Genomic DNA, 13,935 nt, shown 5'->3' with positions numbered 1-13,935 from the left:
GGGGAGAGACAGAGGCTGCTCTCTGCCTGGACCTGACCAGGAATCAACCCGAATGCGGGAAATGGGCATGGCTACTATATGGGAAAATATAAGGTAGGGGTGTCAAACTCATTTGTTAGGAGGGCCAGATCTGACATAAATGACTCTTTGTCAGGCTGGGCCATGTGTGCCATAAAACGTAATGCCAGGTACCGGAGATAGAAACTGTATAAAGGACAGCACCTGGTAAGCTCTGAGTTGGTGTGTCCTCACTGCAAGGCCCCCTGGGGTGGGAGGGAGGCAATGCTCCCTCTAAGCTGTGGAGTCTTGTGAGCAAAAATTCTACTCTGTGAGCTGCTGGCATTAAAGTTGTGAGCAAGCGATTTGGCTACTGCATAAATTAGTTTGCTCTGGAGCCCTCCCTTCCTGAGCTGAGACAAAAATGTGTGAGCTGGAGGCTAAAAAACTGTGAGCTAGCTCACAGTAACTCAGCTTAGAAGGAACACTGGAGCGGGGTGCAGAGGAAAACCCACAGAGGTGGACCGGAGAGGCAGCAGTGTGGTGCTGGGCAGACGCTCCCATGGTGCTTGACTGCTACAGGCGAGGTTGTTCTGCTGTGCTGAAGCCCCAATGGAGTGCCTCTGGCCACTCCCCCACCCCCCCAGCTCCCTTCCTTGCATCAGTTGCTCGCGGGCCGCGTAAGGGCCCTGGGCGGGCTGGGTCTGGCCCTCGGGCCTTACGTTTGACACCCCTGCTATAAGGGTCTCTTTGTGGGATTCCCAACTCCCTGAACCCAACCAGTCCCCTTCACTGCTTTCCAAAATCAATTGCGGGCAGCATCACAATCTGCTTCCCCCCCCATCCCTGTAATTGAAGCATCAACAGAGTGGCCTCACTTTCTCAGCACCATAATCGGTGGGATGATATATTTTGGAGGGCCCCGTGCATTAGCCCCTTCCTGGCTTCTCCCCCAACAACTGAACCTTAAGGAGTGGCAACCTGGCAGGTTTCCTTCTTGCTATTCATGGAGGATAGGCCCACCCATTGCCACTGACCCTATGGCTAAATGGGACCTCCATGTTCAGAGGCTGAACTCATGCCCAGTCGCTGAGGGGCAACGACAGGGGGAAGCCCTTTTGAGGGCATCTGGTTGGCCACTGTGGGAAAACAGGATGCAGGACTAGATGAAGAAGAAGAGGAGGATGGATTTGGATTTATACCCCGTCCTTCACTACCCAAAGGAGTCTCAGAGCAGCTTACAAACTCCTTTCCCTTCCCCTCCCCACAACAGACACCCTGTGAGGTAGGTGGGGCTGAGAGAGCTCTGACAGAAACTGCTCCTGAGAGAACAGCTCTGAGAGAACCAGGGGTCATTTCTTGCAGGAGCGCACAGGAGCAGAGCTCCAGCAGTAAAGAGCCCAGGGGGCGGGCACATGCAACAAGCCCCACCCCCTGCTCCCAGCAGCCCTCACTCAGAGCAAGAAGCAGCTAGGTAAGTTGCAGAGCCTTCCCCGGCCCCCCGGTCCAAAACAGTTCAGTGGCACCTTTAAGAACAAGGTTTATTCAGGTACCCGCTCTCCCTCCTCTGCGAGGACAGATCTGCACGCCCCCCCCCCCCCAATAGCTAGCAATCCAAAACAGTCCAGTGGAGACTGAGCGGTGGGTGTTGCCTTCTGACCCAGCTCGGGTTGCTTCAACACTTCCGGTGATGTCAGGGGGTGTGCCATATGCAAATAAGTTATGCTAATGAGCTATGCTAATGAGCTCATGCACCTCTTTTTCTACGAAATGACCCCTGGACAGAACTATGGCTTGCCCAAGCAGGTGCAAGTGGAGGAGTGAGGAATCAAACACAGTTCTCCCAGAGTAGAGTCCGCGCACTTAACCACTATACCAAACTGGCTCTTTTTGTTCTGATCCAGCAGGCCTCTTCTTATATGACGGGAGAACAGGCCAGGACTTCTGTTTATCCATTAAGTGTGGAAAGCTTGGGACACTCCCCGACACAGCCCCACATCAACCTCTCCCTTGCCACCCCCTTTTCTTTTTCTAAACTGGGCATTCATTCACTCACTGGCTGCAGCGGAATGAACACTGGGGTCCCACCGGCCATTTTCGTCATCGGCTCGTAGCAGTCGAAGTACGGCTCGATTATAATCACCTAAGACACACATAGAGACACAAGAGTGTGCAGCAGTCCGAGAACTGAAGGACAAGAGGACGAAACCATCTCGCAGACGGGTTTTCGGCTCCAACCCCATATTCTGAGGGGAGGGCCGTTTCTTAGCAACGAGTCTTAAAGACAATCTAAGTGGAGAGAGGATAAAAGTAAGTTAACACTATTAACGAATCTTGATGTTCTTCAGAGGTGGGCCACATGCCTCCCTGTTGGCACAAAGACTTGATGTGGTCTAGGCTGGAGCCAGGAGTAGGGGGTAGCGGGAAATATGAGGGCCTTTAATCCCCTCCGGCCAACCCCATGGATCCGGGTGCCTAGGAAGATGGGACAAACACATTTAAACAACAGGGTACACACAGGGTGCACACACACCTGAATCAGAACCCCCCCCGTCAGGTCCCGAAGACCTTGGGGTTCGCTTATGTAGATAAATGCAGTCACTCAGCAAAATAAATTCTGAAGACCAGGTTTAAAAAAGCAAACTACTGGATTTAACTGGACAAAAATAGTTGTAGTAAAAGGGATGTAGACAAGCAGAAAACATCCAGTCATAACGAGCAACGGCAAACAAACAAAAAAAAAGGCAGGTAACAGGACCAATGAAAACAATAACTCACTTCTGTGAGGCCAATTCCTTAAAACAGTCCAATATCAGGTAGAAAAAACCGGATCATTTCAGCCCAGAGTATAGCTGGCCCCACCCTGAGAAGCCTAATGGGAGAGTGCCTCGTCACCGTAGCTCCCTCTACTTAGGTCTGTTTCCCTGTCATCCGGCCGCCAGCTGATAAGAATTCAACTCCCTAATTAACCCTTCTGGCTTGCAAAAAGATTAGGGAGGTTTACAAAGACGATTCTCCCCCATAATAAAATCTCACAGCTGAATACAATGAACATGCAAGGCTAGGTCCTACAACCTCTGTTCCTTACACCCCCACGGTCCATCAAGGTCAGCATTGTATACCCCTGACTGGCAGGGCGACTCTCCAGCATCTCAGGCAGAGGTCTTCCACATCACCTACTGCCTGGTCCTTTTTAATTGCCGATCCTGAGACCTTCTGCAGCAGGAGGAGGAGGAGATGATGACGATGATGATATTGGATTCATAATCCGCCCTTCACTCAGAGTCTCGGAGCGGCTTACAAACTCCTTTCCCTTCCCCTCCCCACAACAGACACCCTGTGAGGTGGGTGGGGCTGAGAGAGCTCTTTTGAGGACTGCCCTTAAGAGAACACCTCTGACAGAACTTGTGACTGACCCAAGGTCACACCAGCAGCTGCATGTAGAGAAGAGGGGAATCAGACCCGGTCTTCCCAGATTAGAGCCCGTGCTCTTAACCACTACACCAAGCTGAGGCTCTTTGAAGCTGAGACCTTCTGCATGCAGAGCAGAGGCTCTTCCACCGAGCGACAGCCCCTCCTGAGAGAGAGAGAGAGGTAAGAGAAGAAAAAACAGGAGCTGGGGTGAGTTAATAGTCCCCCTGGCTTCCATGCCCATTTCCAGACTGAGGAGGAGGATGCTCCTTAACCCAGATGCAGGGTCTCAGGAGTGGGGGGGGGAATCAGGGGAGCACCTTCCCTAAATAAATGCTACCCACTTTTACTAAGCTGGGTGATTTAGCCAGGAACGAATGCTATGTTCAGACTTCCTCCTTCCTCTAGCACTAGTAACTGCAGGCAGGCCCAGAGACACAGCCCTTCCAGAAGAGGCGAGACTGCTGCAGCCATTAAAACTGGTGCACTAACCAAGTGCAGGGAATGTGTGGCAACTTCCAGTCAAAATAGTCCCTCCATATTGGAAGAGGTTAAATATGCAAAGGAAGTGGAGCACTGACCGTTTAGAGAAAAAAAATAAGTAGGTTTATTTAAAAAAGAACAAACTGTTATAGAACGTAGAAGAGAGAAAACCTTAACCGCCTGGCCTAACTGCTGTGAGAGGAAGAACAAGCAACAGGGAGCTCTGCAGGAGCAGGAAGTCTCCAGAAGAGCCAATCAGGAGACAGCAAGGACACGATTTGAAATGATGGGCCGTCCCTAATCTTGCTGTGCGAAATACCAGTCCTCCGGTTGTCCCCCTGAAGGGTGATCTTCAGATCTTCTTCATAAGGCTGCATCATAGACCTTGCAGATTCCAACACTCCCAACACAGCTCCTCCCCTGCCTCCCTCCTTCCTTGGTTGGCTGGATAGTGGAGGTCAGAGATACTTTCTCTTCCAAGCCCAGTTTGGTGTAGCCAGTTTGGTGTAGTGGTTAAGTGCGCGGACTCTAATCTGGGAGAGCCGGGTTTGATTCCCCACTCCTCCACTTGCACCTGGCTGGATTACCTTGGGCAAGCCGTAGTTCTGATAAGAGCTGTCCTCGGAAAAGACCACTTTCTGCCAAGAGCTCTCTCAGCCCCGCCTACCTCCCAGGCAGTGTTCCCTCTAAGCTGAGTTAGTGTGAGCTAGCTCGTAGTTTTTTAGCCTCTGGCTCACACATTTTTCTCTTAGTTCAGGAAGGATGGCTCCAGAGCAAACTAATTTATGCAGTAGCCAGATCGCTCGCTCACGACTTTAATGCCAGTAACTCACAAAGTAGAATTTTTGCTCACTAGACTCCACAGCTTAGAGGGAACATTGCTCCCAGGGTGTCTGTTGTGGGGAGGGGAAGGGAAAGGAGTTTGTAAGCCACTCTGAGACTCCTTTGGGTAGTGAAGCGCGGGGCATAAATCCAATCTCTTCTTCTTCTTCAGTGCTGGATGAGGCCCCCAATCCACGGCTCCTCATGTATACAGGAGCAGGCTGTATGTCTGGTGGCATGCAAAGACTCTGTGCGCTCAAATGCCTAAGAAACAACGGCCAGCGGATTGGGAAGTGACACTGGCAATGGGGGCCAAAGCAAAGTTGGGAAAGTTCGGAGATCCGGTTCCTGGGGGGGGGGGGGGTACCCGGCGGTCAGTTCCAGAGAGGGACAAGCGATCAAGTACCTCGTCTCCATCGTCCACCAGAGCCTGGAAGCAGCAGAAGAGAGCCTCGTAGGCCCCAACTGTCACCAGCACGTTATCCAGCGGGTCAAGCTCTCGGCCCAACAACTTCCCAAAGAATTTGGCCAGGATGGTCACCAGATTCGGCTGTCCCTGGAGTACAAGGGCAGGACTTCAGACAAGCAATCCGAACCGGACACAGGCAAGGCTGTAGAAGCCCCCCCCCCAACACACACGCCCACTTTGAATTCACGTGGCACAGAGTGGCAGGGAGGGGTTTCATTTCACCTGCTAGGCACTTACCCACCCTTCCTCCAAGAGGCATGATTTGGCTCCTCCTCACTAACAACAACCCTGTGATATAGACCCATTGGACCAATAAGATTTTCAGGGCAGAAGCTTTCGAGAGTCAGTGCTGCTTTCTTGGCCTCTCTGGTGCTCCTGGACTCCGGCCTAACGGTTCGGCTGCAGACCAGCCCTTTCGCCCTCTCAAGCGACCTGTGATGTAGGTTACACTCAGAGTGCAATGGACCCAAAGAGACTCAAGGCAGAGGGGGAATTCGAACTTGGGAATCCTTGCTTCTAGTAGGGTTGCCAATCCCCAGATGGGGTTGGGCGATCCCCTGGTTTGGAGCCCTCCCCCCACTTCAGGGCTGTCACAAAGTGGGGGGGGGAGAATGGCCGCTGGGCACTCTATTATACCCTATGGAGACTGGTCCCCATAGGGTATAATGGAGAATTGATCTGTGGGTATCTGAGGCTCGGAGGGGGGCTGTTTTTTGAGGTAGAGGCACCAAATTGTCAGCGTAGCTGGTGGTGCCTATCCTCAAACCCTCCCCAAGTTTCAAAAAGATTGGACCAGGGGGTCCAATTCTATGAGCCCCAGAAGAAGGTGCCCCCATCCCCCACTACTTCCAATGGAGGGAAAGCATTTAAAAGAAATGCGGTCCCTTTAAATGCGACGGCCAGAACTCCCTTCGGAGTTCTTCCCTCCCCTTCCCGGAATCTCCTGGTAAGTCCCCCGCCAGCTTGTCGGCCTCATCCGGCAACCCGAGTGACATCACAAAAGTGATGCCACATCCTTGCTCCTGGCTCCACCCTAAAGTCTCCTGGCTCCACCCCCAAAGTCCCCAGATATTTCCTGAGTCGGACCGGGCAACTCTCGCTCCTCGTCAGATGCTCTGCCCCCTGCCACAGCACTCAGGGTGACATGAACAAACGACGCTGCCTTTGCAAGGTTATGCCTAGTTCAGGTCTTATCTACTCTGAATGGCAAGAGTTCTCCGGGGTCTCGGTTGGAGAAAGATCTTGCCCAGCGCAAGCTAGGTGGGATCCTTTGCACTGGCAAATGCCAGGGACTGAACACGGGCAATTCGTACAGGGCTCTGCCGCTGAGTCGAAGACCCTCCCTCAATGTTACACATGGTCCCTTCAAAACGATCGGCTCTGTGGCACAATGGAGCGTGCGCAGAGGCTGTATGAAGAGGAAGCCATTCGGAGGTTGGGGAGTTCAAGTCCCATCAGACCCATGACTGTGGGCTCAGTGGAAGCTCAGGCGCTTTGCCTGGAGGAGGCCCCAGAATCAATTCCTGTAATGTTACTAGTTATAGGTACGATGTGTAGTGCAGGGCTCTTTTTGTAGCAGGAACTCCTTTGCCTATTAGGCGACACACCTCTAATGTAGCCAATCCTCCAAGAGCTTACAGAGCTCTTCTTACAGGGGCTACTGTAAGCTCTTGCAGGATTGGCTACATTACGGGTCTGTCGCCTAATATGCAAAGGAGTTCCTGCTACAAAAAAGAGCCCTGGTTGTATGTGTTATCTAAAATAAAAATAAAAAAATATTTAAAAAAAGAAAAAGAGAATCAATTCCTGGCATCTCCAGTTGAAAGGACCAGGCGGTAGGTGCTGCGAAAGACCTCCACCTGCAGAGCGGCTACCGGTCAGAGCAGACAACACTGAGCTTGGGAATCCACGGGCCCGGCTCAAAACAAAGCCGCTTTATGAATGAACGTCAGCCAAGCTTTGATCAATGAAACTTCTCAAGGGTCCCCCACCCCAGCCCCCCAAGGGCAGGGAGAGGAGCCAGAAAGGAATGCAAAAGCACCGGCCACCTTCCTTGTTTACTGATCTTCAACCTCACCTGTCTTTTCATGTCCCTTGGGAACTGGGAAGGAACAATCAGTTGCGGAGGCAAAAACAGATATATTGATGACAAGTGATGGAGAGAGGTGTCCAGAACATTTTCTCTCCTAATCCTAATATCTGTCATTCATATCAATTCCTATATATTCACCCTCTCCTTTATTTATTTCAATATTCACACTCATTCTTGCACTCAACCATTGATTAATTAATATTCCCACTCATTCTTCCACTCACAGATTCCCCAAATTCATTCCATACCACCTTTCACCTAATCAAATTTAATCTCCCCGTTAATTAATTGATATACACATTCCTTCTCACTTTCAAACATTTCTCCCTTACTTAAATCTTTTCCACCTTCCCATTTCCATCTCATCTCTACTAATAACATTATGTGTAATAATGTCAGGATTAATTGGTAAGATGACCTCAAAACCATGTTAATATGTGATAATTAAATGCTAGTGAAAAGGTTAATTAATTTAAAGGGTAAATGGGAAATTTGATAATTTGAAAAATTATATAAAAATTTAATTTAATATTGTGCCCCTGTGCTGTATGTAAGGGAATCAACAAGATGCTTAGGAGTGAAATAAGGTTATACATCATTTGAATGATTGAAATTATCAGTAAGAACTGTCAAAGATAGATTTAGAACTTTTTAACGCAGTTATGAATGTAAGATTAAGGAGAAGAGTAAATTGGTATAAAAGAAGAGTAAAAGATTGGCTTCTCTGTGCTGCTGTGAAGAAAAAAGTGATGTCTTAGGAATTTTATAAAGTAATCTTGTTGTTTAATGTGTTTATATGTACAGCATTGGTTCATAATAGTAAAAACCCAATAAATATATTATATTAAAAAAAAAGAGAGAGAGAGGTGTTCAGCACCTCTGTGATGCCATTCCAACCCTTTTTGGTCTCCCAGGGAAATGTTCAGAACCCTTGGGCATTTTAACCTGGTTGACACATGGCTACTGTTCACTGGATGTGTGTCACGTGTTTGGCAGCACACACAGATGAGGGGGGGGAGCAGCAGGGAAGAAGCAGGGGTAGGGAGCTCCTCAAACTTGACCCTTTAACCCTTTATCTGCCCGCTACTTCCATCCTGCAATTTGCCTCCACTTTGCAGCAGAGAAGCAGCAGCCCGTGGTCCAAGGACCCGCCTTTCCTGCCAAACGCTTAGGTGCGGTTCACACATGCAGGAGAATGACGAGGAAGAGCCCTGAAACGTCAGAAGGGACTGCATCTCACTGCAGTTGAGGGAAGTCCAGCTTTGGGTTTTCCTTTGCATTAAAAAAAAAAAACCCCAAACCACTCCCCGAGAACCAGCACAGCAGGGAGGAAAGCTGCTGTGCTCATTTTCTACTTGCAGGTGAGTTTTTAAAACCTAGGGGAGCATTCCAAAATGCGACCCTCCCCCGGCCATCTTCAGTGGCGCAATCCGTTCCACCACCACTATGTTGCCACCTCATTCTCTGGTGTGAACCAGACCTTAGTTCAACTGTTACAACAACCCAAACTGGAGCGTGGGAGCCCGCCCGAGAGAAGGAGGAGACCCTCACTCACGAAGGCCCGCGTATACTGGTGTATCAAGGTATCTTTTTCGCTGACCACGTCCACGAATGCTTCCCTTACAAAGTCTGGCGGGGGAAAGTTAGGGAAGCCTTGGCCGAGGTTCACCGTCTTGTACGTGGCGGCCAGTTTCACAAACTCCACCCTAAGGAGAAGAGAACACAACAGAGATTGAGTTCCAGGATTTCTAGGGGCCTTGGTAACCTAGTGGGACCACAGTGGCTCAGAGGTTAAGACGCTGAGCTGTGGACCGGAGGGTCTGTAGTTCAGCAGTTCGAGACTCTAGTGCTGCATGACGGAGTGAGCTCCCGTCTCTGGCCCCAGCTCCTGCCAACCTAGCAGTTCGAAAACTAGAAATTTCAAGTAGATAAAAAGGCACCACTTCGGTGGGAAGGCAACAGCATTCCGTGTGCCTCGGTGTTTAGTCATGCCGGCCACATGACCACGGAAACGTCTTCGGACAGCGCTGACTCTTCGGCTTGGAAACAGAGATGAGCACCGCATCCCTAGAATCAGATTCTACTAGCTTTCGAGCAAGGGAAATCTTTATGGCAACCTAAACGCCAGCTAATTGCAAGGATGTGGCACTTTTAAGCTCCCTGTGGATCAAACTTTCAATCTTCCCCTATACCTATCAGCAAAGACGGTCCAGAGTAAAGGTGTCCTGATGAGTCGGGAGGCTAAAATGTGGTAAGCTGTTACCACGAAGGGGCAGCGGGATGGTTCTGCTCAGCAGAGGGGGATTTGCAAAACAGCGACGGGAAAATGACAAACCCAGAGGGGCAACAGGAAGAGAGGTTTACAGGTTAAACCTCCGGGAAGGAAGAACATCTGGCTTTTAGAAGATTCAGGAGCGGATCCTCTATTTTCTGGGCTTGGTATCGACTTGTACACACAGCCCCTCAGTGTTCCCTCTAAGCTGAGCTAGTGTGAGCTAGCTCACAGTTTTTTAGCCTCCGGCTCACACATTTTCGTCGTACCTCAGGAAGGGTGGCTCCAGGGCAAACTGATTTATGCAGCAGCCCAATCGCTCGCTCACAACTTTAATGCCAGCAGCTCACGAAGTACTCCACAGCTTAGAGGGAGCATTGCCCCTGACCAAAGACTGTTCCAGTCCCATGACTCATGTGTTTCTAAAGGTCATAAACAGACAGACCACAACCTGGGTCTCCTTGGATCTACCGGTTCCCGGTAGAATATACCTCTTTCCCCCGCCCACCTCATGCTCCATCCTGCAGCAGCCGCCACAGCTGGGAGGGTAAGAGCAAAGGGCTGATTATCCTGTCTAGCAACAGGCCGCTTGTCAGCGCTTTGCCCGGTACAGAAGTATTCGGTGAATACTCCTATCACTGCGTAGGGTGTGTACATGGTGGGGGGGAGAACCAACAACCACGCGCAGCTAAAGATGGGGGCACATTTTAACTGCAAGTTGTTTTGTGGGCCAACTGGGCTGAAGAGCGAGGCATAGATACATTAAATAAAGATTCCAGGACAGGCAGACCGGGGTGGGGGGTGGGGAGACAGCTCCAGATCATTAGCTGTTGTAGATTTTCCGGGTTGTATGGCCGTGGTCTTGGCCAAGACCACGGCCATACAACCCGGAAAAACTACAGCAGCTAATGAACTCCAGCTGTGAAAGCCTTTGACAGCTTCAGGTCAGTTACAAAAAAGACAGCATCTTGTTCCGTGTGCTATCAGAGCGAAGAGATCTTTATGAGCCCAGGCAGCAGGTTCATTCGACCCGTAATTCCTCCTAACTGGGCCTTCAAGGAGGCGGACCAGATCTATCCCCACCCAAACACAGGCCTTCTCAGCTCCTGGCAGGGGTCATTTCCTCCAGGAGCGCACAGGAGCGGAGCTCTGGCAGTAAAGCGCCCAGGGGGTGGGCACATGCAACAAGCCCCCCTGCTCCCAGCAGCCCTCAGTCAGAGCAAGAAGCAGCCTGGTAAGTTGCAGAGCCCCCCCCCTCCCCCCCCCGCCCCGGTCCAAAACAGTCCAGTGGCACCTGTAAGACCAAGTTTTATTCAGGTACCACCTCTCCCTCCTCGGCGAGGACAGATCTGCCCGTTCCCCCCCCCCCATAGCTAGCAATCCAAAATAGTCCAGTGGGGCCTGAGCCGTGGGTGTTGCCTTCTGAAACACTTCCGGTGAGGTCAGGGGGTGTGGCACATGCAAATAAGTTATGCTAATGAGCTCCTACACCTCTTTTTCTACGAAATGACCCCTGGCTCCCGGTCTTACTGATTTTTAGGCAGTTTTGTAAATGTTCTCTGTGAAGGCGTTTGCAAACCGTTGAGACGGCAACGTCAGCTTTTCGGTTCAGCTGCCTTGGGTGATATGTCGCTGCTTATTGAGGTTTTACTGTCTTTAGTGATGTCCAGGGCTTTTTTTTGTAGAAAAAGCCCAGCAGGAACTCATTAGCATAATAGGTCACACCCCTGAAAGCACAGCTCATTAGCATATTAGGCCACACCCCATGCCTTCCCTTGGCTTGCCCAGGCGCCCCGCAGCTGCAGGGAGCCCAGACAAGCCGGCCCTCAGACAGGCCGGGGAAGGCAAATGCCTCCCTGATCCTTCCAGGGGGCCCCCTGGTCCACCCGCCTCAGAGTTGCCGGGGGGGTGGGTCGCTCTCCAGGCCTTCCCTCTGTAGCCAGGCACGCACAGAGGTTTTGGCTGTAGTGGGCATGGCCAACTCTGAAGCCAGCCAGAACTCCGTTCCTGTGCGCTCCTGCCCAAAAATAGCCCTGGCGATGTCAATTTTGAATACAGGAAGCTGCCTTCTGCAAAGTGATATTATGGGTCCATCAAGGTCAGTATTGTCTACTCAGACTGGCAGCGGCTCTCCAGGGTCTCGGGCAGAAGGTCTTCCACATCACCTACAGCCTGCTCCTTTCTAACTGGAGATGCCGGGGATCGAACCTGGGATCTTCTGCATGCCATGCAGAGGCTCTGCCACTGAGCCGCAGCCTCCCAGAGGTCTGGGTATTCTCGTTTCGTAAATCACTTCAGAACCTCTTCAGAAGGCGAAGGCGGGGCAAAAAATATTTCGATAAAGGAATTCGTCACTTCAGTGTATGTAAATGGTAGGCCTAAACTGAAAAGTCTTGGTTTGAAGCTGCCTCAGCTTAGGGGGTTTTTAGCCATCAACTGAATTACTTTGTGAATCTGCCTTGAGCAGAAGGAGTCTTACTTTCACGTGGAATCCAAAGAAACTGGGTCGTTTCACAGAGGGTTTGTAACAGGCCCGTAGCTAACGCAGGGCCCACGTGGCCGGGCCCCCTAATGTTTCTTCCGGGCCCTCTCCCTCCCGGGCTGGCCCCAAATTGAATTAATGTAATTAACTATTATTTAATTAGCTGCACCCTCCCAGGCCCCCTCCCCCAAAAATCCCTAGCTACGGGGCTGGTTTGTAACAGAGGTAAATCAGAAGGGATGGTGTTTTAATCTGTCACTAGAATCCCCCCCCCCGCTTTAAAAATCCAACCTGCTCCCCGCCCCCTCTGTTTCAGGGCAGGAGATAATGCTGTGTTTAAAGAGCCAGAATGGTCCAGTTTGGCCCCAAGACGAGCCACACCCTGCAAGAGGGAGGAATGCCACCCTGAGCCCCCACAAGTCAGCAACGTCCAGGGCCACTGATGGAAGGGTGGGGGGTGGGCAAACCATTCCCCGCAACTGAGCCCAGCCCACCCAAGGAACCAGTCTCAACAGGAGCGTACCAGATGTTCTTGTCCGCACCTTCCAGCCTCCGAGCCTTAGAAACTGTGGACATTTTTGCCTAGAGGAAGGGGGAAAGAGAGAGAAGAGTCAGAACGGTCAATAGCCATTATGGGGCCCTTCAGATCAGAGACATCCATCTCCCACTTCTGCCCTTTTAACATCGCTTGCCAGCATTCAGAGTGGCGTTTTATCCGCTCTCAAGATCATAGTCGCCGCGAGTGAAAATGCTCTTCCCAACGCCCCTGGTTTTCATCAAGGCTTCTGTAACAATTCCTTGTTTATATGCGTGTGTGTCTTTAAAAGTTTGGATGCATAGCTGTATGAAAGTCTAGTGTGGTTGAAACAGGCAAGTGGTGTGAATGGTGAGTGACAGAGAGGGGGAGGGGTTTTGGAAGTGATGCTGTGTGGATGATATTTATGTCTGTCAAGAGTGACAGTTAGGGAGATGACTGCGGAGAAAGACAGTTAAGAGTTAAGTTCTGTCTCTGAGGGAAGGAGACTTATCACTGTGAAGCAGTCTTGTGTGATATAAGAGTTCTGAGTTAAATATTTGTGTGTGAAAGGAGAGACATTCAGTTCTGTGTTATAGGAGTTACAATTGAAAGCTGAGAGTCTAGGAAAAAGTACAGTGAAAAGTGTTACAAAGTTGCTTGAAACCTCCCTGTCAGTAAAGGAGAAGCTTGTGAGAGACACCAAGCATTTGTTCAAATCATTCCCAGTACTGTTTACATTGTTTACCCTTGTATTTATGCTTTCTTTAAATAAATCCTATTTCCTTCAAGTATACCAGCTCAGTAAAGAATCCTTCCTCAGACCACATAGTTCCTCAAAAGCCTAAACCCTCGAACTACCTACCCAGTAATATCAAGAGTAAAACATAAAGGTTTGGAAATCCTTTTTAAAATTTCCTGGTGGCAGCCGGATACCCAAAGTAAAATAAAACATAAGAACACGTTTAAAGGAAAACCAGACCTCCCCAGTTAAGGGGTCGTCACAGCTTCCCACTAGGGATAAGGGCAAGGCAGGTTTACGGCGCTCCATTAAAAAAAAAAATCGTTTTCCCCCCCTTGGGAACAGCTAGGGCGTTGATCACACACACAATTAGCCGCGCCATAGGCGCGAAACGCTGGGCTGATTTAAAGGGTGCGATCAGACACGAACATCTGGGAAGCGCCCAGCACCTGTCGGCAACCCGTTTTGCTCTGCCACAGAAGCGGAGTAAAAACACACTGAGGAACATCCAGTAGCAAACAGGTTGCTACGGGCCACGGAGGGACTTTCACCTGCCTGTTCGCTTCAGTGCACTCTCATGGTGTCGGGATGGTCTTATCCCGACTCTGTGCCGTTGTTTACCCCCCCCCCCCTGGTGTGTTTTTCTCACAG

General features: G+C 50.5%; 1 protein-coding gene across 1 annotated transcript in view; it reads right to left on the bottom strand.

The window, feature by feature from the left end:
- Positions 1-13,935, bottom strand: part of CCBL1 (cysteine conjugate-beta lyase, cytoplasmic) — a 51,970-nt gene that overhangs the window by 22,288 nt on the left and 15,747 nt on the right. The window contains exons 3-6 of the mRNA XM_015417203.1: positions 12,552-12,610; positions 8,830-8,980; positions 5,120-5,269; positions 2,054-2,140 (exon numbers count right to left, since the gene is read on the bottom strand). Coding sequence (XP_015272689.1) covers positions 2,054-2,140; positions 5,120-5,269; positions 8,830-8,980; positions 12,552-12,610 — 447 coding nt within the window. The remainder of the gene's footprint in view (positions 1-2,053; positions 2,141-5,119; positions 5,270-8,829; positions 8,981-12,551; positions 12,611-13,935) is intronic.

Source organism: Gekko japonicus, unplaced genomic scaffold, assembly GCF_001447785.1.
Source record: "Gekko japonicus isolate JY-2015 unplaced genomic scaffold, Gekko_japonicus_V1.1 scaffold3465, whole genome shotgun sequence".
NCBI classification, from domain to species: domain Eukaryota; kingdom Metazoa; phylum Chordata; class Lepidosauria; order Squamata; family Gekkonidae; genus Gekko; species Gekko japonicus.
This window is presented reverse-complemented; position numbering and strand designations above follow the sequence as displayed.